Here is a 26266-nt window from a genome sequence, read left to right as displayed (position 1 = left end):
TTACGGCTTCTACTTCCTATTTCTTTGGTTTACCTATTATTTCTTTGCTTTGCCTCTAATGGTTTATTTCGTATGATTTTCTTTTGAGCATATCACAGAACAAAAATGATACATAGTTAGTATAGAGATTGGGTCTTGGGTTCGTGTGTTTTGGATTAGAAAGTTTCGAAGTGTAAAAATATTAAGTGGAGCTTAAAAATATACTTTATATTTAGTTGTATATATGTATGTATATTTGTGTATATGTATGTATATATATTTTTATATATATACATATATATATATATATCTATACATATATATATCTATATATATTTATATATCATCTATATGCAAATGTAATTGTTTGCCGTGTATATGTTTATATAAAGTTTTGATATCATTAGAAAAATATTGAGCAAAAGTATTTGGTATGTCGGACTGGGTTGATAGATAGCTGACGCTTAACTGAAATTGACGCTCAATTCCTAAATAAACAAAAAAAAACCAAAAATCCTACTCTTAGCCTAATCTACACGAGTATCTTATCATAGGACGGCGGCGGTGACTCATCGAGTGGCAGCTGCTTTCCCAGCGCCGTCGGCGTTTGCTCCGGCAGCAATATTGCTATATGATACGGCGGTGGTCCAGCTGCTGCTGCTGCAGCCGTTTCTGCACTAACAACCTCCACCTGTCGCTCATCTAAATAGCGCACATCATTCAGCTCCAACATGCAGCTGCTGACATTGCCGCCGGCATTCACGCCACGACTGTGGCAAACGGCGCGTCCATTAGTGCGACTGGACAGCAATCCACTGGGTATGCGGCACATGGACATCATGCAGGCAGCCAAAATGAATGTCACTGAGAATCCACAAAATATGAACACCTCCAGCCCAGTGCCCTGATGATCAAAGTAGAACTTTGCGCCCGCCACAAAAACCGAGGCCAGCACTAGCGATGCGCACATTCCGCACTTCAGATGACTGGGCAGCAGCTGCGAATCGGCGTGTTGCAACAGTGCGTGATGCTGCTGCTGTAGCTGGTTGCCCTGGCCCGTGACCACTGCCTGTGCCTGTGTGGGTGGTATTGGCGTGGCCGAAACAGGGACTGCTGCTGCTGTAACGGAAGCTGTTGCTGCTGATGTGGCTGTTGTTGCTGTTGTGTGTCGCATGTTGCTGCTGGAGTTGTGACGACGCGGTGTTGCATATCGACTGTTGTTGCTGTTGCTGCTGCTGTGATGATGATGGTGATAGGCGCTATAAGCATCGTCGCTGTGTAGTAGATTTTATTATAATCATAATCATTTAAATGAGAGAAATTAACTATTTTAATGTTTGCACATTGTTCTTTTTAGTTGGATGCTTTTCAATTTATATTATTAGAGATATAATAATATAATTTGCATAAAATAAATTGTTTTAGGTAGATTTGAAATACATACGCATAGACGCCCGAATGTTGCTGATGTTGCTGATGATGTTGCTGCTGTTGCAGTGGCTGTTGCTCATACTGCCGCATCGGCACAGCCATGTTGCCAAATTGTGGATGATGATAGCTGTAGCTGTAGTGATGCTGTTGTTGCTGCAAGTGTTGCTGCTGTTGCTGCTGCTGCTGCAACTGTTGCTGTGATCGCGGCTGGTAGCGCGTGCTGTGCTGATGATAGCCATGCGAACCATGTGCGACCAGTGGCACAATTGTTCCGCTGCCTGTTAGCACCGCCGCCGATGAGGCTGTGACATTAGCATTGTTGTTGTTGCTGGCAGTTGTTGCCGTTGTCATTGCCGCAGCAGCATTGCTATTGTTGTTGTTGCTGCTGTGATGGAAGAGTTGCTGCTGCTGCTGTTGCTGCTGTGCATTATTGTTGCTGCTGCTGGTATAGTGCAAGGCCTGGCGACTGGTGCCAGCGCCCGTCTGACAGTCACCGCCATAAGGCGCTACTGTGCGATGCACCGAGGCGAGTGTTTGATTATGGCTGCCACTGCTGGCGCCGCTGCTGCTGCTGGCCAAGTTGTTGCTGTTGTTGCTACTGGACTTGCTGCGCCGCGGCGGATGTCCGTAGCTGAGGCCACCGCCCGCATGCGACAGGGAGGCGGCAACGCGCGACCGTCCAAAACCGCATTGTTGCGAACGCTTATCAATCCAGAAATGCATCTCCAGACGAACACTTGTCGACGACTGTAAGTAGAAACTTGTGTTAACCGATAAACAGACAGACACAGACTGCAAACTGCAAAGAACTTAGTTGATGCTAAGGTTGCCATTTAGATTTGGGAGTTTGGGCAACATTTGAGCCAGACAAAGCGCATGAGTCATTTGGATTCGAGTCGAGACATGCCTAGACGGAAGAAGGAAGCTCACACACACACACAGACACTCACACACACACAGACACTCACAAACATACTCACAAACATAGCTAAGCAGGAAACGTGCGCAATGCTTTTTATTATGCTGCACTCCAAGTCTGTCTGCTGTTTCCTCTTTGTGCGTTCTTTCAAGTTCAACTACCCCCACAGCAATAACAACAACAACAGCAGCAGCCCCAAACAGCTTCCCCAAACGACAGCGCAGAACTTCATAGGTAAGCGTTAAACAAAGGTTGAATCTGCCTGTCTGCCTGCCTGGTCAAAAAACCCCAATAATAATAACAGCAACAGCAACAAGAGCAACAACATGCAATTTGGGAATGCTTTCACTTCCCGTGTCATTGGCAGCAGCCAAACCAAACAGCCAACAAGAGCTGACAAACTCTCTCAGCACAAAAGCCCAGCGCGCCAAAAAATGAACGCAGACACCCACACAAAGGGGTTGAAAAGGGGTAGAGTGGCTGATAGCTGTAGCCACACAGCAGCTTGCCGTGTGACAAAGGACACGTCCACAGGACTGCACAGTGGTCTTTATTCAAGTTGTAAATGAATTTGTGTGCTTTTAAAATTGTCAAGATATTTATAAAAATGAATATTTTTGGTTGGAATAGTTGGCAGATTTGTTTGCCAAGTGGGCTTTTTGGCCGGATTAGTTTCAACTGTTTCCGTGGTGTAGCGGTTATCACATCTGCCTAACACGCAGAAGGCCCCCGGTTCGATCCCGGGCGGAAACAGAGAGTAACATTTTTTGCATTTTTATTGGGTTTTTTAAAAATATTAAACTTGTTTTGTTGCCGTACTTTGCTTCATTAAAATATTCAAAGTCTGTTCTGCGCTATTTTAGTTAGATGTGGAATATTAAAAGCAATTAATATATTTTAAACGTTTTATGAGTTCTCGCAGCTCTTGTTGCACAGTCTGTGTGCAAGAACACTATGTTGACATTTGCGTTTGCCGCTTAACTGGCTTAACTGTTCATTGAACCGTTTTTCCCAGTGGTCTTGCTTGTTCTGGTCCGCGGTCTTGTTCCTTGGCTGGGGTATTAACCAGTCAACAATGACAACCAAAAATCATATAAAAAGAAAATTGGGAAGATGAAAAAAACGCAAAGAGAAAATAAATTGCAAAGAATAAAATTGCTTATAAAAACAGGCTGGCATTCAAAAATGATACGTATTTCTTCATTTCTGTGGCTGTCTCTGATGCTTAAAATCAGAGTCCAAAAGAACTCCTCTCAAAGTTCAAAGTTCAATGCATGGCTTTGTCAACGACTTCTTCAGTGAGAAAAGTTACACAACAACGCACTCAGAACTGAACGCAAATAAATAAATACTCAGGCAAATCACAAGGCAAAAGTAATAAAATAAACATACTCGAGCATTTAAATGGGACACTTTGACAACTGTTTGATAGGTTCATTTCAGCCAATTGCTCGCCCCCATCCTCGACTCTTTTAGTTGTCATACAGAACGCCTGGTTGGTTGTCTGGGAGATGCCTCAAAGTGTACCTCAATGTGCACCGCTGGAGCAAGGTTCAATGCATTGTGTATGTTTGATTTGTGCTTCAGCTAACCCCCCAAAATGCCCCTTTTGGTTTTTATGATTACTGTTTGATATTTGCACTCGATCAAGTTGAATGTTCGCCGTCGTTTATTTAAAGAGTCAAAGTTATTTTCGAAATTTAAAATAAAACATTAATGGGCGGTGACTTTGTTTCTCGTATGCCATCAAGATTCACTTTTATATTTTTTTGCAGAAGTATTTTATCTTTTATTGATTCTACTTGATATGAGAGCCACCATTGTTAAGGCAAACTACTTAAGAGTTGACCCTAGTCCAAGGTTCAAGTTTCATCTCACACTTTTCTACATTCTTTGTTTGTCTTTTCTCAAGAAGGGAAAAGTTTTTGATTGTATCTAACAAATATATATGATTTGAATACAATACATTGCTGTGACCTCTAAGGGAACTGAATCAATTTCCAAAAACTGCTACTAACTTGCACAATTTAAGCACAATTATATATATGGAGGTATTTAATTTATTACTTGTTCCATACTATGAATGGAAAGCACATCAATATTTATTTTTGTATACATAAATTTTTCACTTAACGAGCCCATTATTCTATTATCAGATTTGGCAGCTCCGCACTGAGTTTAGCCACAATAAAAAACAACATAAAACTGGCAAATCATTTGGTCGCATTCCAGAATGCTTTTTAAAATAGCTTCATTCAAAACAATTTGTGATTGCTTTTATTGATTTAGTTTTGAATTTTCGTTCACCCTGTTAATTGACTATTGACCGCAACAGTTCCGACTGTTTCCGTGGTGTAGCGGTTATCACATCTGCCTAACACGCAGAAGGCCCCCGGTTCGATCCCGGGCGGAAACAGAAGCTAATAATATGCTTTTCCGCATATTTTATTGAAACAAACTTTTCAAATTAATTTATATTATTAGTTTTTATGTTGCATCATCAAATTGATTTTATTGTTATTAATGACATAGTTTGCTGAATTCTGTAAATAGTACAAATTTTATGAAAATGTCAATAATTAACCGAAGAAAAAATAAATAAAATTAAGAGGCTAAATAATTTTTGTAATTGCTTGGACCTATTTCAAAAATAAACAACAAGCGAAAATGATTCCCAAATAGCCAAATAATTAAGACTACACTATACAATGTAGTGCTATAAGACAAATGTTTGTTTCAATTGCTTATAACTGTTTATATCGTCATATTGTCTCCAAGTTAAATTATAGTTTAATCTTATCTCATATATTCCTTGCTGGCCATTATCTGCTTTATGCGCATTAAAATAAATTTACGCATTTGAAAAGAAACTCATTTGAAAACAGTAATCCAGTTTTTAATAAAAAAAAACGAACATAAATACACATACAAACATACATACACACATACAGACGTATGTTTGTATGTGTCGAGCCATCATCAGCTTACTCAACCTATATAACCTACATACATACAAAGCTTTAGTTTGCCTTTGTTCAATGTTTTATTTTTTAATTTATTTTTTTACATCACTTTTGATTTCGTTTTTGTTTTGCCTTTCGCTTTTCAATGTGTTTGTTTGAACTTGTTTGCCGAACCGGCTGGCAAATTGCCCAGCCTTGTATTTATTCCCTAAATTCAAAAGTCATTTTTGGCCGACCTGCGTTCAACTGTTTCCGTGGTGTAGCGGTTATCACATCTGCCTAACACGCAGAAGGCCCCCGGTTCGATCCCGGGCGGAAACAGATGATTTACTTTTTGCAATTGCTTTTTTAAATATAATTTAGGGCATTTGCGTTGATAATCGTTTTATTTATAAATATTTTAATGTATTTCACTTATAATTTACATAATAGGCACGTTTTCATTGAATACATTCTATTTTAAATAAGATTTATTGGTTTATTATTCTATAAAGAGAATAGAGAAAAATGTAATTGATAACAAACAAGTGCAGCAAAACTTCACACTCAAGTCTTTGTCTACAGTCTAGACACATTTGATCAGCTTTCCCGGATAGATGCGTAGCAATGCAAACACGAATTAATAATAACTACTGCAAAATACACAACTGCACAAATGGGGAGACATCTCAGTGTACTGTAAAGCCCAAACACTTTCACTCTCACTTTGTGAAACAGGCCTCTTGGCCTTTTTTATTTGACGGTTTGTGTTTGCTGTTAACCTTTACTTTGTTTTGCGTTTTTCTCGTTTGCCTTGGCGGGAAGTGAATTTGTTGTTTCACATGGCTTTGCAAAGACAAAAAATGTGAAAATGTGGAGGCATTAAATCAACTTGAGCCAAAGCTCGCTGGATAATGCCCACGACTATGTGTATCCGTCTGTTCGGCTGTCTGTCAGAGCGACAAGCAGACACACTGCGATGCTGCTGCTGCTGCTGCTACTGCTGCCAATTGATGGCACACGCTGCGTATGAGTAATGCCAGCATTTTCAATGCAATTCGAATGCGTTGGTGTGTTGTACATAGTACATATGTGTGTGTGTACGTGTGTGTTTGTGAATATCTGCAACTTTGTATCCTTCCCTCTCGGTGTGTGTGTGTGTATGTGTGCTGAGGTGTGTGTTTGGTGCATTTTCAAGTGCATGCCGATTTGCATGGTACTTGTTAAAACTTTTTTTTTACCTGTTTTAATTTAACAGCTAAGTGATTTGTTTTGAATTCTTTTCTTTATTTTTCACATTTGTGGCACATCGCTCATTGTTGTTGCTGTTATTGTTGTTATTGTTGTTGTTGTACGGAAAAGTCCTTGAACGCTCAACTGACCTGACACGATACACACAGCAGAGCAAAGCACAACACAGCACAAAACAATTGGTAAAAAAGAAGCGTATCCTTTTGCCAGCCTTGAATAATACACACGCGACAGTTGTTGTTTGACTCAATTTCACAGATTGTCAAATGCCACGCGAAACATTGATTGCAACTTTTTTGATTGTATACATAAATCGGGCAATACAATTATGATTATTCTAAATACAGTGCGCGCTTTTCATTTTACATTTTGAGTGGTGCGTGTCTGCCTGCCTGCCTGCCAAACTGCTGCCTCCTGCGCAAGGACCCGCAGCCAACTGACAACGCCAACTGAATATCTGAATGCAGCTAGCGAAACATTTTCACTTTTCATGAGTTTCAGATTCAAGATTATTTCTACTTTCAATGTGTGCTTGTGTGTGTGTGTGTGTGTGTGTGCGTGTGTGTGTGTGTGTGTGTGTATTGGTTGGTTTGCAAAGAAAATTCAGAGACTGCCAACATTCGTTTCTGCTTTCGGTATTGGCTACGATGTGTGCGCGAGTGTGTGTGTGTGGGTGGCGACTGCATGAATGGGGTTCTCCTCTTTGCTCTCTCAGAAGACACGCGGCAGCTGCACGGCACAGGCGCAATAACGGCACACCACCATTGTGAATGGTTTGCAAATAAGATAGGAAAAGCTTTTGCCAGTGAAATGGGAAATAAAAGCTATATTCGGCAAGCCAGAGATTTTATGTACCGCTTCTGAACAAAGTCCTCCTGCTTATATAATATGATTATTAATTGATAACTAAATGATTTGTGAGCAGCATAATGTGACTGTGTTTCCAAATCTTTAACAGATTAATACAAAATAGATGAATTTATAGAACCCTGATCAAATCCACTTTTTATTAAATACTTTCAATTATGGCTAAAAGAAAGTTATGGCTCTTTAAAAATCTGTTTAGTTTTGAATATGTTAAGGCTTAGGAAAATTTTGTACCATCCGATATGCAATTTTTTTTAATGGGATATTAACCTAATTACCGGTCTAAATTCACTTTTTTTTTAAACTTTAAATGAAGTATCAAAACGCACTTGCTTTTGAAAATTTGTTTAGTTTTGACATAGTTATGGCAATAGAAGGTTTTGACTCAAAATGACGCAAAGAAACAGACAGACATTAAGTGACCATTAATGCTGTTAAAAAATAAGCATGTGTAATTACGGAGTTTTCATCCAAAATTTATATATCTTCACCAATAAATAGATAAGCTGGCGAATGCAAATAAACATACAGCATAATCAAAATCAGATTTGATGATTAGTTGTTGGCTATGTATTTGGGTTGGCGGCATTCACGTAACTTGGAATCGTACCACAAGCCAGGAGTACAGTCCAAGGTGACACCATTACCATCTACACAATAGTAGTAGGCATCCACACGCGACTTGTGGGCGTAAAAGTGAACTCCATGAGCTGGACAGATGATATCAGCGCGTCGAGGCGGTGAACGCGAATAGGGCTGAATGTTGCGCTGCTGGGGCGTCATCTGACATGTTCAGAAGAGAGCAAGATCAATATTCGAATTAGATCTGCATTCGATATGAAATTCACTCACCTGACACTCAACATTGCCTGCAGGGACGCAACAGTTGCACGTAATATCAAAGACTAAACCACTAGTGCACGTCTGAGGCCAGGGAGTGCCATCGGAACAGATGAAATACTTGCTGCACCCAGCCTTACTTGGCAGATATACGATATTTGTCACATCCTTTTCCGCGGAACACTCGTTCTCCACACAGTCCACATATTGGGAGAAATCACAACGATCCGTCTCCGCATTATACTGCAATCCATCGTGGCACTCCCTCAGAACCGGAATACCAAAATAGCAGAGCACGTATTTGGTACAGGTGCGATCGTAGCAAAAGCTTGTCAGGTTATATTCTTCGCACATGGGCAGACATTTGACATTCTCATCAGTTGCATAGTTGCATGTTTGGTATTTGTAATCAAATAAGAGCTCACAATTCCCGGTATTATTTTTACAAAGTGTGTCGAAAGCGGTGCCTTCGTAACAGCTACCAGTAGACGCATATTTCCCATCTATTGCAGAAATAGTACAGAAAGTTAGGATCACGTTCGCAATACTAATCAGAATATATTAATTACCTATGCAGTTTATATAGGAGGAACAGTTGGTTATATCGGGAAGCAATGTATTATTGGCCACATTTGCACACAGATTAATATCATTCACAACTAATTCGTACTTAGGATCATCTTCTTCCGATTCGCCATTGGAATTGGGCGCTTCTATCGATTCGGATTCCGACACTATACTTACATAAGTCCTTGCGAATACGCACTGGTTCAGGGCGAACAGAAATCCATAGAGCAGCAGCAACTTCACTGTTAATGGAATATTAAACACCAAATAGATCAACATTTTAATTGGTCATTGGGGACACACAATTTCTACGTACTTCTTGTGGAGAGCAATAGTTTCAGAGCACAACTATGATTGGCTCTAGAAAAACATCCGAATTTATATGATTTCTTTTTGATATCATTTTTCTTTCCATTTTTCTTTTTTTCGTTCATTTAATGAGTTCTTGGAAAGCTACGGACGTTATCTAATTTGGGCACGCGCATCGATACACCCATAAGAAAGCTACATTTTAATTTGGTAGTTGTTACTGAAATCTCATATGTCTTATTTTGTATGAAATGTTCGAAATTAATCGAGTTCCTAAACATGAAATGTTTGCCGGTGATTAGGTTTTAAATTTTTCGATTTTTTCTTTTTGTTTAATTTTTTTGCTCCAAAATTATAAGTTTATACCTAATCTAATCTAAGTCGTACAATCTGTGCATAGAAATGCTTTAATTATTCTTCAAAAAAAACATAAATATATATTTATATATATAGTTTTTAATGTTGTTGAGTTAACCAATAAATTTTAGGATTAATAGATCTAGACTCACATTATTTCCTTATTACATTTGTCATTTACATTTTCCATTTTTGTAGTCTAGTGTAAGTAATTACAGATTAATTAGATGAGTGCAGACCAAGCCAGCGACATTTAAACAGTTTTCGCTTCTATTGGTGTGTAATGTTTGAAAGACATTGTGTAAATTTAACAAACATATGCTTATTAATAGGTAGTTGATAAGGGAAGGATATTAGAGACCATATGAGTTGTATGTGATAGATAAGTTCAGAGTTTGTTATTAATATTATCGTGACACTGCTTTTATCTATCCAATTTGAATGTTTGCAACGGGCTTGCCACTAAATTACAAAATAAGTAGCATGTTTTGCCATCTGATGAGTTTTCTTTCGCCAACTAAGAATACATATCTGCAGTTGATTAACAAAAAAAAAACCACAAAAACAAAATGAAGAAAGAAGTTGCCTATAAATGGAAGTTTCCATCGCATGAAGTCATCAGTTGTACATTAAGCCAGACAACAGTGAGTATAGAAAATAAAAGTCTACTTGGACTTGAGGATAATAATTCTTTTAGGAACAGCAATGAAAATTAAGCAACTGTTGACGGTGCTGTTCTTGGCCACGCTGGTTGGTCATGGATTGGGTGACGTTAACATTTGCTCCAATGTGACCGACAATTTATTCTTGCCACATATCGCTAACTGTAGCGAATACTATCTGTGCGTTTGTAAGTGATTTCTGCAAGTTGTTTTGGATCTCTTTTAAATTCGTTTCCCTCTTAATAGCCGGCGTGGCTGTGCCTCGCACCTGCAGCGAAGGCTACTACTTCGATGCCAAAGATCAGCAGTGTGTGGATGTCTCCGAGGTGAGATGCCTGCCCAGGTGTCCGGCCCAGGGACTGAGTTCCTTCTGCTACGATCGCACCTGCACCAAGTATGTGCTCTGCTTTGGCGGCGAGCCAGTTCTACGCGAATGCGCCGATGGCCTCCAATACAATGCGGAAACTGATCGCTGCGATTTTCCTCAGTATGTGGACTGTGTGGACAACCTCTGCATAAGGCAGAACAATGCCGCTGATATTGTGTACATTGCCAGCAAAGCGCTGTGTGACAAATATTATGTCTGTGTCGATGGTCTGCCGGTGAATCAGACATGTGCCAGTGGACTTCAATATAGTCCCGATTGCCAGTGCTGCGATTTTCCCTCACGCGCTAATTGTGCGGTAAGTTTTCGAAATGCACTTCCTACAACGAATTTTCAATATTATGTTGGTGTCTGTCTCTCTGTCTCTCTCTCTCTCTCTCGCTCTCTCTCTCTCTCTCTCTCTCTCTCTCTCTCTCTCTCTCTCTCTGTTTAGGTTGAGTCACTGCAGCGTAATATTATGCCATTTGCCAAAGTGCCGCCACGTATTGCCGACATCGAGTGCCCGACGGAGGGTGCTCACTTCTTTGCCCACAAGAACCGCAAGGATGCCTACTATTACTGCTCGAATGGAAGTGGAGTCACACTGGACTGCACTCCGGGATTGTTCTATGATGCCAAGATGGAGGAGTGTCGCGAGCCGCAATTTATATTTACCTAGAGGATAAATTCTGATTTAAACAAATAAATTTCAAAGTTCATCGCATTTGCTTGCATATTGTTTAAAAACGCTCATTGCAAATGGCCATAGGCTATAGGCATGCCTCTCGTTGGCTAATTTTAGCTGTTTAACAATACGTTGCTCTCTCTATCTTTCTCCCAGACAGGCGACAAAAAATTACAGAACGATCATCATTTAATACGGCTAACCGAATATGCTCAGTTGTCTATGGGAAAAGTTGCCTTACAATATAAGCTTTGTGGAAAAGAGCCAGAATATAATTGTCTACTTTATGGATTTAGTTTTAACACAATTTAGAATTCTCCATGGAAAATTTGCTTTAATTTTCTTAGCCCCCTATATATATAATGGTTCACGACATTCTTCAACATTTGGATCGTACCACAAGCCAGGCGTACAGTCCAAGGTGACACCATGTCCATTTATGCAATAGTAGTAGGCATCCGGGCGTGATTTATGGGCGTAAAAGTGAACCCCACGAGCTGGACAGATGACATCAGCACTCCGGGGCGGTGTTCGTGGAAAGGGTGAAATATTGCGTTTTAATGCGGGCACCTGTATGAGGTCAAGTACAAAATTCTGTATAAGTTTTCTTCAATGCTTCTCGTAAGCATAAACCTACCTGGCATTCAGTTCTGTCTGGATAATCACAGCAGCTGCAGTTGGTGTTGAAATACAATCCTGGGGCGCAAGTGTAATTCTGGGCAACACCTTTCGCACATAGGAAGTACTTGGAGCATGAAGCCTTGCTGGGTAAGTATATGAGATCAACGACTTCAGCCGTTCTCATGCACTCATTATCCACACAGTCAACATATTGGGGGAAATCACAACGATCCGTCTCCGCATTATACTGCAATCCGTCGTGGCACTCCCTCAGAACCGGAATACCATAATAGCAGAGCACGTATTTAGTGCAGGTGCGATCGTAACAGAAGGTGGTCAGATAATACTGTTCACATTTTGGCAAACAAGTCGCATCGTTTGGATAGCCACAGCTCTGATTGCGAGCATTGAACTGATAGTCGTTGTTGCACTGTTTCTCTATGGCCTCGCCATCTGACAAGACAATAGTTTGTATAATCGTTTGGATTTGTGCTATTTAACGTTTTCTACTTACCCCAGCATAAGTAATACTTTTGGCAGTCTCCCACATAGGGCAAAAAAATTCTGTTTGCCACATCACTGCAAAGGCTGATGTTACCCGTATGGAGCTTGGAAAATATTGCATCCGGATCATCGTCAGTAGGACCTGGCGCCTCAATTTCCCCCGTCAATCCATACAGCAGCAACAGACAGAAGGTTAGGAGACCAAGGATTTTCTGAGATTGCACTACTTGTGAAATTTAGTTAATTAAATTCATGAACAAAAGTTGACGTTCGGTTGGACTCACTTCTATTTGTTGGCACTCTTCTAACCTGACTGGACTCGCCATTCTTAAACAACCTCTTTTATATCGCAAGTTTTTAGCAATCAATTTAAATAACGCTTATTTTTCCCTTATCACCATCAAAGAACACATTTTAATTTGTATGATAACAGTTCGAATTTTGTTTTGATGACTGACTGAAGATATTGGCACAGCATCAAAAATCGCTTAAAATATGTAAGGGTTATATTGTTTTTGAAACATTTGTCGCCTGACGCTCGCAAAGAATTTTACCTACATACATCTATGTATATATACATATATATATATATATATATTTGGGAGCGTACACATTATAGATATGTCTGTATGTTTGTGCATAAATTATCGTATAAAATAATTTCATTTTCGGCTCAGTCATTTAGTAGCAATATTGGAATCTCGTCGCGCGTAGACCAGCGCATTGTTCTAAAAGAAATATTTAAAAAAAACATATTTCCTTAACATTTTGTTGAGCAGCGCCTGCAAATATCTGTAAGTTTATATAATTATTTTTTTTTTGTTTTTTTTTTTTCTTTTTGTTTCCAAGTGGATGCCACTCACATCATCCTAAAAATGTCAAAATGATTGACACAAATATTGCCACCAAGTCAGTTCGACATGAAACAAAGAAGAATTTTATTTATAGATATATGAGCTCTAGTTGCGTGTGTGTATTTTGAAAACACAATTGAACACACAATTTGGGTAATATAATCATCTAGAGAATTCTCATTTCAGGAACGTTGTTCGAAATGGTCAACGAGCTAAATAAACCTCAAGACAATGCTGCATTGAGCGAGGTGAGTCAAATGAAATGTGAAAAATATGAACACTAGAATCTAATATATGAGCTCTTTCTTGATATTTTTATAGATTCTGGCTGCATCCAACCGTCAGCTAGAGGAAATGCACGAGGAACGTCGACAGCTGCAGCAAGAATTAACTCTTTTAAGTGCGCAGCGAACACAATTGAGGATGGCGACCAGAGAGCATCATTCACAGATCGTTGAAACCACAGAGACATCGGTAGAGGGCAGTTCTGAGTCACAGTCCACACATTCTAGAGACAGCGCTGGTACAGTGCAAGCAAATGTCGTAGCCGATGAGCAAGCCAGTGAAGGCGAGGGCATTGAGGACAAAGAAGAAACGGCCAGTTATCTCCAGGAGAAGCTAGCGGAAATTGAGAATTTAAAGGCGCAATTCAAACGTGTACAGCAAATGACGGACACCACAAAGCGCATTGAGCAGCACATGTCCACCATGGAGTCATCTTCCTCTTCGACTGTGAAGCAGAGTAGACAAACTATGAGGGCGGAAAGTGTTCAATCCAGTAGCAGCACCAGCACTAGCACCAGTAGTAAGGCATTGTCATCGGAGACGGCAGTATCGGCAGCGCCCACAGCCGAAAGTTCTCCAGACAACGCGGAATTGCTCAACGCGATGATCAATATGGTTACGGATTTCACCAGTGATTTGCGTGGTCAAGAGGAGAGCTTGAAAGCGGAACGCCTTCGGATTAAAACCTTAAAGGAGGAAATTATACAACGCAAACAGGGCAAATAGATTAATACTATTAAAGAAATGAATTGCTTGCTGATTTACTTATATATATATATATGAAATTAAAATATATCAAATTGAAATGGCTGTTTTAATGGGTGCAAGCATGCATTATGTTTAACAAGTTTTTGTTTTAATTTTTGAATTTCTGGTACTGGCTGCTAGTAAAATTTGTTGACCAGAATCATCGATAAGTAGTGTCATATTTCGCTTGTGCAAAAACATCGATAGTGTTAGCTTGGCAATGTATCGCATTTGCCGCAAAACATCCAGCTCTGAAATATCGATAAGAAAATGTGCCATCTCTAGTTGTCAGGACGCAGCTGTTTGCTTGTAAAAAATTCAGCTTCGAAAATCCCTTTTTTTATTTTGGGAACTTAAAAGTAAATGATGTTTTTGAAATGAGTGCTGCGTTCAAATGATATTCAATTGATATGAGCAGTATGCGCCGCCTCAAGCGTCAGTGTTAGTTTATATTTGTTAACTGTGCAAATTGTATATGCATACGTTTTCCAATGGCGTCGACACCGCCCGTCAAATTAGTAATGAAAAAAAACGAGTGTGATAAAACGCGGAGCACCGGTGCCGTTCCCAAACAGGCTGCGGCAACATTAACATCAGCATCAACAACAGCAACATCAGCAGCAGCGACAACAAATACAACGCCGCCGACAACCAGATCCAGTAGCAGTCGTGCGCGCAACTCATCCCTAATCAAGCAACAGGAGGAACAGGAGAGGGAACGGGTAAAGGAGCTCATATCGGGACTGCGGCGTGGCAACTGCAAAAATCTATACGTAAGTAGATCATCATCGGGATTTTATAAGCATCGGCATATTTCCTAGACATACACACCATTATCAAATGTGCTTCAAATACAACCGGCACTGTTTTTCTTTTTTGTTTATATTGATTGACCACAATTTGCACATTTTCGTTGCCATGGCGCCCATTTGGTAGCTGGTCCAACCCACTCTCTCTCAGTTTCTCTCTTGATGCTCTTGCATTTAAAAATAAATTTCACATTCATTGTGTTTTTTGACCAAAATCATTCGAGAAGTCTGGCGCTGTTTTAGTAATACAGACGACCTCCTCCACGAAACACAGCCTGATATTTCCAACTATATATATACATTTGTACATATATATATATATACATATAGCTATATCCCATATAGCTGCAAAAATTGCCGCGATTTTGATTATTTGTCTATTGCTAATCTGCGTTTGTTGTTGCTTCAAGGATCTGCTGGAGCGTGCAACAGTAACAAAAACACATATCAGCACACAACGAGAGGCACTGCGTCAATTGGCAGCCGAGCACAGTTACGATCCAACAGGTAAGCTTACGGCAGTATAGTAATTGGGCATTAAATATTTAATATCGTCACGCACACCTGGGGCCAAGATTTACTGCTCACATAAAATGTGCGCTAGTTCATAGTCTAAATATAAAACAGCGCACAAAAATAAACGCCCACGGAGAGGGCCATTCGCATTGGGCATCACTGTGGGCAGCTGGCCAGCTTTTTTCTGGCTGCGTCATTTGCAAATGTACAAATTTCGCTTGCTTTGCAGATCAACTTCAAGAGCAACAGCAGCGCTTTTGCTTCCCAGTGCGTCCAGTGCAACGAGTTCAGCATCAACAAGCGCCGTCACCACTGCAGCCGGCAGCAGCAACAGCAGCTGCCCTGCGACTGCGTCAGCCAACGACACCCAATGCAACAGTAGGTGTCGTCACACCCAACACGACCAACGGCATCGAGGAACAGCAGTCCACAGTCAGCACTAGCAACAGCAACAACAACACCAGCAATCATCAAGTGCCCTCAGCACTTCAAACTGTGATTCATCAGATATTTGGACCAACAGCATCGCAGCACTCGACACGTTCACAAATTGAATTCCTGCGCAAATTGCTGGGTTTGGATGAGAATTGGAATAGCAATAGTGGTCAGCAGACAACAGGCAGTATAGTACAGGTAAAGTATTCGAAAAGTGTTTCTATAAAATCTCACTGTCAATGGAATTTATAAGTCAGCATCAAATAAATATTCCCTATTTTCAATACGTTTCTTTCTCATTTGCTTACAGCAATTGAGCAATATGGTTCATGAAATCAACCCGGGCGCTGGCGAAAAGGAGGGCATTGTCAATTCGACGAGTCTAGAGGATGTTGCATTAAGTGAGGTAGGTGTGCACTCAAGTTTTTTACATAGAACAGCAAAAGTAATTCAGTTTAATTACGCAGATGAGCGATCGGGCCCAGTCCATACAATCGCTGCACAGTGTAATGGAGACGCCCACGCCGGATACTACGCCCAGTTTCGATGAGCTGCAGCAGCGCTTGGATGCCTCCAATCGAAACATGCAGCATTTACATGATGAGCAGCAAAAGTTGCTGCAAATCCAAAACATGGCCAAAACACATCTCAACGAAATGGAGCAACTACGCCAAAACAGCGCACGCTTGTCGCATGCCGGTAATGGCGATGCACCCAACTATGAGTCCGTACAGCAAGTCCAGGATGACATGGCTTCGCTGGTGGGACGCATGAAAAATCTCACGTCTTTCATACACAATCAAAACGAGCTGAGCAACATACTGGGTGACGACGGCCCAGAGATTTTGGCCGAACAGCAGGCACTGCAACAGAAACTGGAATCATTGCGTTCGCAGCGCGAGGATATGCGTGAGCTGGTAAATGAACTGAACAGCATTAATGCCGTCGCCAGGGAGTCGAACGCTGCGCGTAACGCTGACCTGGAGAAGGAGGCAAAGCCAAAGGAGCCGACACCGCCGACTAATCAACTGACGAGGCCCGTAAATGAGCGCGTTGTGCCCGTTGAATACCAGCGCAATGTGCCCATCCTGCGCGAAGAAGCGTCTAAGGCGGCACAGCGTGCCCAACACGCTCAGAACATGATCAATCAGAAGACGGCGGACATTGATGCCCTAAAGGCACAAATGGCCAGGCTCAAGGGCATGCTGGACACTGTCACCCAAATAGAGGAGAGCACACCCAGCATGGGTGAGACGTTGGAGCGTCCCAGTCCCGACCACCATGAGATGCCCGTAGATATTTCGCAGCGTGTGCATGCACTAAACGATGTGACTTCAGAGCTGCGTGCCGAAGCGGCCAGTTTGCAGCAGGAACGCGATCGCATAATGGCATTGAAAGCCGAAATTGAGCGTCGCAAGCAGCAAGCAGCGGCTGCAGTGCAACTGGGTGATGAGGCTCTGCTGCGTAATAGTCTCACGCCAACGCCTACGCCTCGCCGGCAACGTGACGAAGACGACGAGGAGGAGGAAGAGGAGGCAACAACGAGTCAAGTGCAGAAGCAGACGCGCGATGAGTTGCGTGCGCAATGTGAGCAACTGCGACGGGAGTACGAGGAGAAGCAGCGCGAATATCAGGCGCGTTATATGAACAACAATGGCAGCAGCACCAATCACAGCAATAACAATAACACCAACACCACATCGGAGGCGGATGATGAGGGCAACGATGACACTGATAGCGATAGATATTTTGCTCAAATGCGAGCAGCATCTTCGGCAACATTGAAGCGTTCGCCATCGGCCAGCACTGTCGTTGAGAAACAACAACATCAACAACAACAGCAGCTTCATCATCATCATCAGCAGCAGCAACAACTTTTGCAACAGCAGCAACAACACCTGGAACAACAACGACGAACACATCAAAAACAACAACAGCAGCAGTCGCATCAGCCACGTATTGCCCACTCAGTGTCAAACAATGAGGAGGAGCTAAATCTGACCATAGACAGCCAATCGCTGGGCAATGATAGTCTGCAGTCGAGCAGCACCAGATCGCAATATATGCCGCCGCCCATGGCACCCGTTCAGGGCATCTGGAGTAAGTATCTTTACATTAATCTAGTAAACTAAACTAATCAGCTCTCATCTACATCTTCAAACAGGTACTCAAAATGCTACCAATGCTTGGCACTCGCAGCCAGTGTATGTGCCAACGACTCCAACTGGTGCGGCTCCTGCCCCCGTGGTGGCTGCCTCTTCAAATGCCTCGAGTGGTAACCCAACGCCCGATGCTGTGCTACTGCAGCAATTTATGCAAACGCAGCAGATGCTCATCAACTCGGTCTGTCAGTGCAATCAGACTTTGTGGCATCAGCAGCGTGAGATTGATAACCTCAACAATCAGATACATACGGTAATTTAATGAATCCATTGATTTTTCAATTTATTTAAAATATATGTTTAAAATATAAGGTGTAACGTTTAAGCACCCATTCTAATTTTGACTTATTAAACTAATTTCTCATTTTGTGCCCACAGCTACAAGATCGTCTAGCTACGTCGTGCCAGGAGCACGCCTATAGCCTGCGCTCGGAGTCTGTGCCACCGGTTACTTCCGGCCTGGCACCCAACAATCTCTGCCTGGGCGGCGTCAGTAATCGCGCACAGTCGGAGCAGCTGTACAGCTTTGGAGCCTCACACCAGAGCGCCTTCAGCAACTATCAGCGCAGCAGTCATCGCAACAATATATATAGTAGCAACGATCCACATTCATCGCAGACGTACTTGAATAATGCAGCGCCACCACCACCACCACCGCCGACGTCTGCACCGCCAACGCATTTTAACAACGAGACGCCGCTGTCGCCGCCCTCGTATCGCACCAGTCCGGGACCGATATTTATGAATCATCATAACAATACCATACATCAGAACAATGCCAATTTGCGTACACAGAATCAGCATGCGAACAATTTGCATTCATTGCCAGAGGATGGAGTTACTCCGGCCACACTGAACAATCAGGTGCCACCGGGCAATCGGGCCAACAACTACTGGGACAACTTCCGAAGGTAAAGCGCCAGAATATCTATAATCAAATGGTGTCGGGCTCTTTTATATGGATTAGGCAGCTATTGATTTATTTATTCTTTTGGGAACCAAAGAAATGTTAATTTAAATTCCTTGCCAAAGCAATAAAACAAATACTCAACGAAGTGCCACGACAAAAATGTTACAAATAATTTTGATTTATTTTCAATTTAAAATTGTTCAGAAGTAAGTAGTGAGAAGAAAAAAAAACATTACGAACTTTTCAATATTTGTAAAATTCTTTCCAATCAGATTTAGTTTACTACTAAAATTGATATTTATTGTTTGCTTTTATAATTAAATACTTTAAAATTACTAACACAAGGGCTAAGTGAATTCATAAACAAATTAAATAGTAATATATTGCTGCTATAACATTGTATGCTTTATATATAAACAATTCTTAATCGGTACAGAATTGTTGACAAAATTTATTTATTTACTTTAACATTGCGTTTGCATATGAAATTAAGCTGTTATTTTGTTGCTCGCTTTTATTAACCCATTAATATTTGTGCGCTTTGCAGTTATACGCGCCAGAATTTGCTCTCTAACAAAAGCAATGAGGAACTCAATGTGGAGCATCAGTATCGACAGATTCAGCGACAGCGTCAGCGTCCCAGCTACTTCCAGACGCATCTGCCACACACAGCTCGCAGTGCCACAGGCAGCATGCTACTGCAGCAGCAGCAGCAGCAGCAACATCAACAACAGCAGCAGCAACAACAGCAGCAGCAGCAACAACAACAACATCGTCACTTTTATGAGACGACAACACAGCATCTGCACAACAGCAGCAACAGCAACAATTTGAACAACAGCAGCAGCAATCGCGATTGGCGTGAGAATGTCCACGACGAGGAGGATGTGGATGAGGATGATAACAATGATTCCGCAGTGTTTGGTGGCAGCGGCAGCAGTGGTGGAGGCAGGCGCCGCAATCGTCGTCGCCTGATGCCCACGCTGCGTGACGAGGACTTCGCTTTGCACGAACTGGCCGCCGGCTCATCCAATTTGCTCAACATGAACGTGAATAGCCCCCAGTATCAGCGGAATAAAGTTCCTGCCAAGCCGACCACATCGACGGTGTCTCTGACACCGTTGCAGCAGCGTCATCTACGCTTTGATTTCGAGCTGCCTGCTCAATACATGGACTATGAACTGCCAGTGCCGCCAGAATCTCTACCAGTACAGCCCGCTGGTCCCTTATACAATGTAACTGCTCTGGAGTCCACTGCGGCAGATGAATCCAATGCGATGCTGGAGCAAACGGAGGAGACCGCTTCTGAGGAACTAAATCGTAATTTGCTGGTCAATGCATTGAAAAATGACAAGTTTACCACAAAGTTTTACGAGTCCATCAAGGAGGATGTGTATAGACGACTCGAAACTCTCTTCGAACAGCAGCAACAGCAACAACAACAGCAGCAACAACAGCAGCAGCAACAACAGCAGCAACAACAACAGCAACAACAACTGCAGCAGCAGCAACAAGGCGAACAGCAACTCTACAATGAAATGCATAGTCTGCGGAAGACGCTCAACCAGGGACAGCAGGCGAGCAGCGCACAGCCAGCTGAGAGTGCAGCTTTGAATGAGACAACTGAGGCCACGGAAAGTGGCAATGAAACGCCACAGGAGCAGCCAGCCAACGATAGGCCTGAGGATGAAGATAGCTTGCCAATGCAGGCTGCTGGTGCTGGTGTCGTCATAGCAGCAAACGCTGTTGAACAGGCTCACTGTGAGACAGCTGCTGCGGGCGCTGCGTCTTTGGATAGCGAAGATGTAAGTAGCTTTAAATTTTGTCCGTTTGTTGCTGCACGCGGTTCATTGCACGTCTATTTTTAAGCAAATAATTGAGGTTGTGATCGAAAGGGCTGCAACGCCAGTGGCCAGCATTGAAGTGTCGCCCGATCACGAGCTTATCGAGTACATAATCAAACGCATACGCAACCAGACGCATAACAACACCATCATCAATGACTCGCTGCTGGCCGAGGTCTCCAAGTTGACGGCCAATGCGGCACAGAACTCCGCCGCCAGCTGGATACCCAATGCCGCCTCGCCGCTCATTTCACCCAAACGCATTTATGCCAAGATCAAGAAGATGGAAATGCCGCGACAGCGTGATGAGTTCTTACTTTGGTATCGCGCATATCTGGAACAGCTCTTTGTGGTTGAGCAGCCGCACAACGGTTGCCCACAACCCAAGGTCAAAAGTAAGGAGGAGAGGAGGGTGAACAAAAAACAGGTGAACAAACGCGTACGTGCTCAATCCCATTCGCAGGATTCCAATAATGATGCCGACTTGGCCGAGGCAGATCAAAAGAAGGTCACGTTAAACGGCGGCGATACGGAGTGCGAGAACAATGAGAATCCAGACGAGAAAGCTAACGCAGCTGCAGCTGCGGATACACAGAGCATCAGCTTAGATTAAAATTAGTTAGTTTGTTAGACTTGTAGGTGACACACATCCAAACAACATTCCCAAGCATGCGTATAATCAATATATACACAAACACATATGACTAAAACACATATAAACTAAATTAGTTACTAGCTGCAGAAGTGGCCTGTTTTTCTAATTATTTTTGTTTTTGGCTTTTTGAATATTTAGTTTGTATTAAATTATATACTTAATAAATATGTAACACAAAAAAAGCAACCAGTTCTCAGATAACTTTTCTGCTTACAATTACAATAAGGCACTTAATAGCTAAATATTAATGAAAAGTTGATTGCCGTCAACTATTTACTAATTAATCCTGCGTCGATTAATTTGTGAGCTGCTCCAGCATGCGATAGTAACAATAGCGGCTGTCATATTCCATATCATACCAGAAATTGACGGCCACACATTTGTGGCTCTGCCGCACATGATGGAACCAATAATTGGGCAGGTAGAGCACATCGCCAGCGTGGACGCGCACACGCAGAGGACGCGCCTTGACATATTGCGGATATGTGGCCAGATCTGGTGCCAGTGGATCAATGCTAACCCACTCTGTGTGCTGCAATTTGCCATTATCATCGAGCATAGGTTCAATATAAAACTGTCCACAGGATTTTTGTTTGTACACTCCAGTGGGATAAGTGCGACGTGGAACACAGCAGAGCTGATGCGGTGGAATCAGTATGAAATCTTTGTAGCCTGAAATGACACAGTACAAATTCTCATAGGGATCCTTGTGCATGGATGTAATGGCACGCTCGTCGCCCAGCCAAAAGTTAACCGCATCTGGCGGCTTATTAAAGCACTTCTGTGCAAAGTTCAAGTCATCGGGCATAATATCATTAGCCAGCTCCGGAAAGTCGACGCTGAAATTGGAATTCTGCTTTTGTATATAGTGTATGGCGCCCATGGGATCATCGAGACGTTTCAGCAGCTCCGATAGCCTCATTTGTGTTTCCAGTGGTAGCACGAAATATTCCGTGCCATCCTGTGTAGCTAAACCATCCGCATAGCCATTGGGTGTGACAGCCACATCCACAATTTTATCATTTAATGTGGTCTGCAGGTAATCCGGAGTCCACTTTTCCACTGCTGGCCAACGGGCCACTGCTTGGCGTATAACGACGGGTGCGTTCTTGGCATAGTAATCACGAGCGAAGTCCAATGCACTGGGCAGGTCCTCCAACTCCGTTATATGTCCGCCAATAGATAGCTCCTCGGCTTCCTGGAGCAGCAGTTTTATGGCAGTTTCAATTTGAGTTTGAGCCATGCCGATGTCAAGCATGCGTAAGCCGATAAATACTTAAGTAAATTATCGATATATGGACAAAGGCAACACACGGATTGCCAAAATCACTTACTCATTCGATGCTTCAGTCTAAGTATCGATGTAATTGTGAGTTGATAGTCGATTGTTCTATGCACAGCTGTTTTCAAGCATACGGTACGAAAAAACATGTTGCGCTTGTAAAATTGATGAGAATTTCAAAAGTGTTAAATTAAAAACATAACCAGGATGCAGGACGCTGACGAGCAAACGTTCAACTGCATTGACGAGGCGAATGCGATTATTAACGATGTCAAGGGGCATGTGGCTGAAATCGTAATGTCCACAAAGCTGGAAAGCAGTGCCACGCAGATCTATCTCAACATTCGCACCATAGAAAGTGCCACCTGCTGTGTACAAGTGACGAATCGAGGATTCAAAATAGTCTCCTCGCTGTACGACACCATCGATGAGGATAAGGCGGTGAAATCCTTATTGCGGGAGAACGGCGAGGCAGAGGAGGATGATGAGATATTTGAGACACCGTATGCACTGCTGGACAAGATTAGTCCACGCTATGTTGAATCGTTTGGCAATAAGCTCTGTCAACAGCTGCGACAGCTTCAGCAAATGCGCACTGAATTCCACGAGGAAGACGAAGAAGAGGAGGATGAGGAGAATTAATTCAAGGGGGACTTTCAAACTGAGGCTGTACTCATTAAACACAAGATTTTAATGTTAGTTTATTTATGTAATTTATGTGTACTCGTAACCAAGAAAGTATTTCGGATAGTTTAGCAAACCCAAAAATCGAACCACTTTAGACTTTTAAGCGTTTCAAGAATAAAGATTGTGATTGCAATTCCAAATCGGTCAATTTGCGGACAGTGGGCACCATTTGTTCCACATGACCCTCATAGCCAGTGCCCATGCTGAGATTCTTTTGTCCATAGACGACCTTGCCATCGAAATCATTCACAGGCACATCCAGAGATTTGTCCACCTGTTGTATGGTGATATTCAGATGATCCTCGACCTCGGCAAGCAAATTAGGTTCATTGTACCAAATGCAACAGCCGCGCACATCAGTCAAATTTGTGTTATTACAGTTGCGGCCGCGTGTCTTACACCATTCGCCGTGGTACCACACCTTCTCCGGCACCTTGGACACCAAACTGATGGCCAGACCCATGCGCTCAGCGCGTCCCACACGACCAATGCGATGCACATAGTTCGATTTATCGTCCGGCAGCGTTACATTAATCACTACATAAATAATTAGCTTAATTAAATTTAAAGATTTTCAAATTTTGATTTAAGTGCACTTACTGAATGGTAATCCTGTGATGTCCAGTCCACGTGCGGCCACATCTGTGCAGATGAGAAACTTGACCTGCTCGCGTTTAAACATTTCCAGATTCTGTTTGCGCTCCTGCGGCTTGCGATCACCATGCAGGCAAACGCACGAGTAGCGTTGACCTCCACGCTGGCGCAAATGTTGCTCCAGATTATCACAGTCCTGCTTGGTGCGGCAGAAGAGAATGGCGCGATCCATTTTATGCTGATCAATGGCCCGAATGCAATACTCGCCCTTGAGCAATTTTACAGCCTGCGAAAGCGTCTCTGGCGACTGATGTGTGGGATGAACGTTGTCGCTGTCGTGAACACCATCAGTGCGTAATGGTTGACGAAGTTGCTGCCAACTGGTGTCTGTCTGCGGATCCACTATGCACACCACATGATGCACTGTTTCGGGCACAGCATCCTCACCCTTGAGGTCTACCCAGGTGGGAAAGTGCATTAGGCGCTCGGCCATCTTCTTCACCTCAAAGGCATGCAACGTGGCGGAGCAGACAATCATCTGCAGGCGACATCCGTCACTGGTTATTTTTGGGATTTGCTTGTGCAACCGCTCAATCAGATCCGTATAGCCCTGCTTGAGCAGCGCATCCGCCTCATCCAACACAAAGAAGCGACAATGGGTGAGCTGCACAAAGCCGCTGTTGATGAGCTCCTCCAGGCGACCGGGGGTGCCCACCACAATGTGTATGCCCTTCTGCAGTTCCGCCTTCTGCTCCTCGAGACGTACGCCGCCAATGAGGAGCAGCGGTCGAACCTCCGGATGACTCAGATGCAGCTTCAATTTCTCAATTTGATTATAGGTTTGTTCGGCCAGCTCGCGACTGGGTTCAATGATGATGGCTTGCGGTGCATTTGGCGCCGGCTTGTTGCCCGCTGGGTTGGCTGTGGGATTGGCAAGTGGATTGGGAGCGCTATGGTCTGGACCCGCCTGACACAAAGCCACATAACCATTGCCGGGCGCATACTTAAAATCTGTTTTGCCAAAATTGAATAACATCTCGGCATTCTTAAGCACCACAGCTGGATAGAAGTTGTCGTTGCGTAGATTTTCGGGTATTTTGAAGGCAACGCCTAAAGAAGTGCCGTTCTTGGTGAAGCTAATCTCCAGACGCTGCAGGTCCAGCATACAGCCCACCACATCTGCCTTGCCAAAGGCATCGCCATAATCATCAAACTGACGATTGTTGGACTTTTTGCCAGTGCCTCCATAACCGAATCCATAGCGACAAGTGCCCAAATCCAAATTGGCCATTTGCGTGGACCAGCCCACACGGCACAGACCCTCATCCGTTACGGTGGCCTCATAATAGAACTTGGCCTTGCCGTAGACGCCAGTTGTGGCCCGACATCCGTGCCACTCCTTAAACTCTCGCGACTGGCAACGAAAGCCATCCGGAGTGACGGCCAATGCATTGTTGCGATCGAAGAAGGACATGGTCCAAGGAGCAACAGCTCCAGCAGTCTTAGATCCGCCCTTACCCACCTTCCCCTGCTGCAAATCGCGTATTGTTTCCCACACAATTTGAATAATCGGCAGACAAAAGGCGCCCGTTTTACCAGACCCAGTTTCGGCGGCCATCAGGACATCGCCTCCGCCTAGGATGAGTGGAATAGCTTCTGCCTGCACATCGGTGGGCAAACTAAAACCAAAACAATGCCCCAATCATATAGAAAGCAAATTATATTTTTGAAGAAATAACTTACGTCCAGTCCAATTCATCGGTCGCTTTGCCAAGCTCTGGCAGCACACCAAACTCTGCAAAAGCGTTTTTTAAATAAAAGACAATGTAAAGCTACTTAAAAACTTGCCTTCAAATGCAGTCATTGCTTATTTATATCTTTAAAATGAGTTTTAATTATTTCTGCACTTCCGCACCGGCTGCAATATTTTCACAAAGTTTTGCGACTTTTTCAATGCACTCAGCTCAGCTGAGTACGCCTGGCAACTTTTGCTGGCAAAGGCAAAATGAACTGCGTTTCTCGATTTCAATGTTAATATTTTAAAAGGTAAATTGACTTATTTGAAATGTGGATTTTTATAATTGCGAATCAGATATTTATTCGGCTTCCATGACAAATTTATCTCGAACGATATGCATAAAACTATTTCGAAGAGTTGCCAAGTATAACAAAATTGTTGCGAATTTAA

At 42.8% G+C, this 26266-nt stretch overlaps 7 protein-coding genes and 3 non-coding genes across 11 annotated transcripts; 6 read left to right on the top strand and 4 right to left on the bottom strand.

The window, feature by feature from the left end:
* Positions 1-329: 329 nt before the first annotated feature.
* LOC6558677 (protein kinase 4) lies at positions 330-6954 on the bottom strand. Of its 2 annotated transcripts, none has more exons than XM_043215440.1 (3): positions 6889-6954; positions 1424-2157; positions 330-1253 (listed from the first exon to the last, which is right to left on the bottom strand). In XM_043215440.1, exons 2-3 carry the CDS (start codon positions 2131-2133, stop codon positions 512-514), a joined length of 1452 nt encoding a protein of 483 aa, XP_043071375.1. In that variant the 5' UTR covers positions 2134-2157; positions 6889-6954; the 3' UTR covers positions 330-511. The 2 variants fall into 2 exon arrangements, with proteins under 2 accessions (XP_043071375.1, XP_001985134.3); XM_001985098.3 differs by lacking the exon at positions 6889-6954 and adding an exon at positions 6513-6582.
* Trnav-aac lies at positions 3010-3082 on the top strand. Its single transcript has one exon. It is a non-coding gene; the product is annotated as a tRNA-Val (tRNA).
* Positions 4673-4745, top strand: Trnav-aac. The gene has a single exon. It is a non-coding gene; the product is annotated as a tRNA-Val (tRNA).
* Trnav-aac lies at positions 5541-5613 on the top strand. Its single transcript has one exon. It is a non-coding gene; the product is annotated as a tRNA-Val (tRNA).
* Positions 6955-7840: 886 nt separating the features above from the next.
* Positions 7841-12642, bottom strand: LOC6558653. The gene is made up of 8 exons (XM_043215324.1): positions 12583-12642; positions 12309-12521; positions 11811-12247; positions 11528-11743; positions 9113-9230; positions 8799-9038; positions 8242-8732; positions 7841-8172 (listed from the first exon to the last, which is right to left on the bottom strand). Coding segments are annotated over exons 1-8 (1944 nt in total). The 5' UTR covers positions 12584-12642; the 3' UTR covers positions 7841-7944.
* A 331-nt stretch (positions 12643-12973) lies between these two features.
* LOC6558650 (uncharacterized protein DDB_G0271670) lies at positions 12974-14243 on the top strand. The gene is made up of 3 exons (XM_001985102.3): positions 12974-13092; positions 13339-13400; positions 13474-14243. Exons 2-3 carry the CDS (start codon positions 13353-13355, stop codon positions 14161-14163), a joined length of 738 nt encoding a protein of 245 aa, XP_001985138.1. The 5' UTR covers positions 12974-13092; positions 13339-13352; the 3' UTR covers positions 14164-14243.
* Positions 14244-14563: 320 nt separating this feature from the next.
* On the top strand, positions 14564-21567 carry LOC6558646 (putative uncharacterized protein DDB_G0271606). The gene is made up of 9 exons (XM_001985103.3): positions 14564-14957; positions 15404-15500; positions 15739-16142; positions 16255-16350; positions 16412-18044; positions 18109-18359; positions 18485-19017; positions 19564-20821; positions 20886-21567. The coding sequence occupies exons 1-9, from the start codon at positions 14676-14678 to the stop codon at positions 21471-21473; spliced, it is 5142 nt and encodes a 1713-aa protein (XP_001985139.1). The 5' UTR covers positions 14564-14675; the 3' UTR covers positions 21474-21567.
* Positions 21568-21629: 62 nt separating this feature from the next.
* On the bottom strand, positions 21630-22796 carry LOC6558640 (bifunctional peptidase and (3S)-lysyl hydroxylase Jmjd7). Its single transcript, XM_001985104.2, has one exon. The coding sequence runs from the start codon at positions 22771-22773 to the stop codon at positions 21811-21813; it is 963 nt and encodes a 320-aa protein (XP_001985140.2). The 5' UTR covers positions 22774-22796; the 3' UTR covers positions 21630-21810.
* Positions 22797-23004: 208 nt separating this feature from the next.
* LOC6558638 (GSK3-beta interaction protein) lies at positions 23005-23624 on the top strand. The gene has a single exon (XM_001985105.3). It carries the CDS (start codon positions 23005-23007, stop codon positions 23437-23439), a length of 435 nt encoding a protein of 144 aa, XP_001985141.1. The 3' UTR covers positions 23440-23624.
* Positions 23494-26209, bottom strand: LOC6558635 (ATP-dependent RNA helicase Ddx1). Its single transcript, XM_032743349.1, has 4 exons — positions 25927-26209; positions 25822-25873; positions 24085-25757; positions 23494-24021 (listed from the first exon to the last, which is right to left on the bottom strand). The coding sequence occupies exons 1-4, from the start codon at positions 25940-25942 to the stop codon at positions 23576-23578; spliced, it is 2187 nt and encodes a 728-aa protein (XP_032599240.1). The 5' UTR covers positions 25943-26209; the 3' UTR covers positions 23494-23575.
* Between the last annotated feature and the right edge of the window lie 57 nt (positions 26210-26266).

This window comes from Drosophila grimshawi, unplaced genomic scaffold, assembly GCF_018153295.1.
Source record: "Drosophila grimshawi isolate 15287-2541.00 unplaced genomic scaffold, ASM1815329v1 contig_44, whole genome shotgun sequence".
NCBI classification, from domain to species: Eukaryota; Metazoa; Arthropoda; class Insecta; order Diptera; family Drosophilidae; genus Drosophila; species Drosophila grimshawi.
Note: the sequence above shows the minus strand (reverse complement) of the source record. Positions and strands in the feature narration are given on the sequence as shown.

Coding starts and splice junctions, on each gene's coding strand:
- LOC6558677 (XM_043215440.1), bottom strand. CDS start 2,133: ATGCATTTCTGGATTGATAAGCGTTCGCAACAATGCGGTTTTGGACGG. Junction 1,254..1,423: donor CAACATTCGGGCGTCTATGC/GTATGTATTTCA, acceptor TCTACTACACAG/CGACGATGCTTATAGCGCCT.
- LOC6558653 (XM_043215324.1), bottom strand. Junction 9,039..9,112: donor ACTATTGCTCTCCACAAGAA/GTACGTAGAAAT, acceptor TTCCATTAACAG/TGAAGTTGCTGCTGCTCTAT. Junction 8,733..8,798: donor CTCCTATATAAACTGCATAG/GTAATTAATATA, acceptor TTTCTGCAATAG/ATGGGAAATATGCGTCTACT.
- LOC6558650 (XM_001985102.3), top strand. CDS start 13,353: ATGGTCAACGAGCTAAATAAACCTCAAGACAATGCTGCATTGAGCGAG. Junction 13,401..13,473: donor ACAATGCTGCATTGAGCGAG/GTGAGTCAAATG, acceptor ATATTTTTATAG/ATTCTGGCTGCATCCAACCG.
- LOC6558646 (XM_001985103.3), top strand. CDS start 14,676: ATGGCGTCGACACCGCCCGTCAAATTAGTAATGAAAAAAAACGAGTGT. Junction 19,018..19,563: donor TACTGGGACAACTTCCGAAG/GTAAAGCGCCAG, acceptor TGCGCTTTGCAG/TTATACGCGCCAGAATTTGC. Junction 20,822..20,885: donor CGTCTTTGGATAGCGAAGAT/GTAAGTAGCTTT, acceptor TCTATTTTTAAG/CAAATAATTGAGGTTGTGAT.
- LOC6558640 (XM_001985104.2), bottom strand. CDS start 22,773: ATGCTTGACATCGGCATGGCTCAAACTCAAATTGAAACTGCCATAAAA.
- LOC6558638 (XM_001985105.3), top strand. CDS start 23,005: ATGCAGGACGCTGACGAGCAAACGTTCAACTGCATTGACGAGGCGAAT.
- LOC6558635 (XM_032743349.1), bottom strand. Junction 25,758..25,821: donor ACCGATGAATTGGACTGGAC/GTAAGTTATTTC, acceptor TTTTGGTTTTAG/TTTGCCCACCGATGTGCAGG. Junction 24,022..24,084: donor CATCACAGGATTACCATTCA/GTAAGTGCACTT, acceptor TTATTTATGTAG/TGATTAATGTAACGCTGCCG.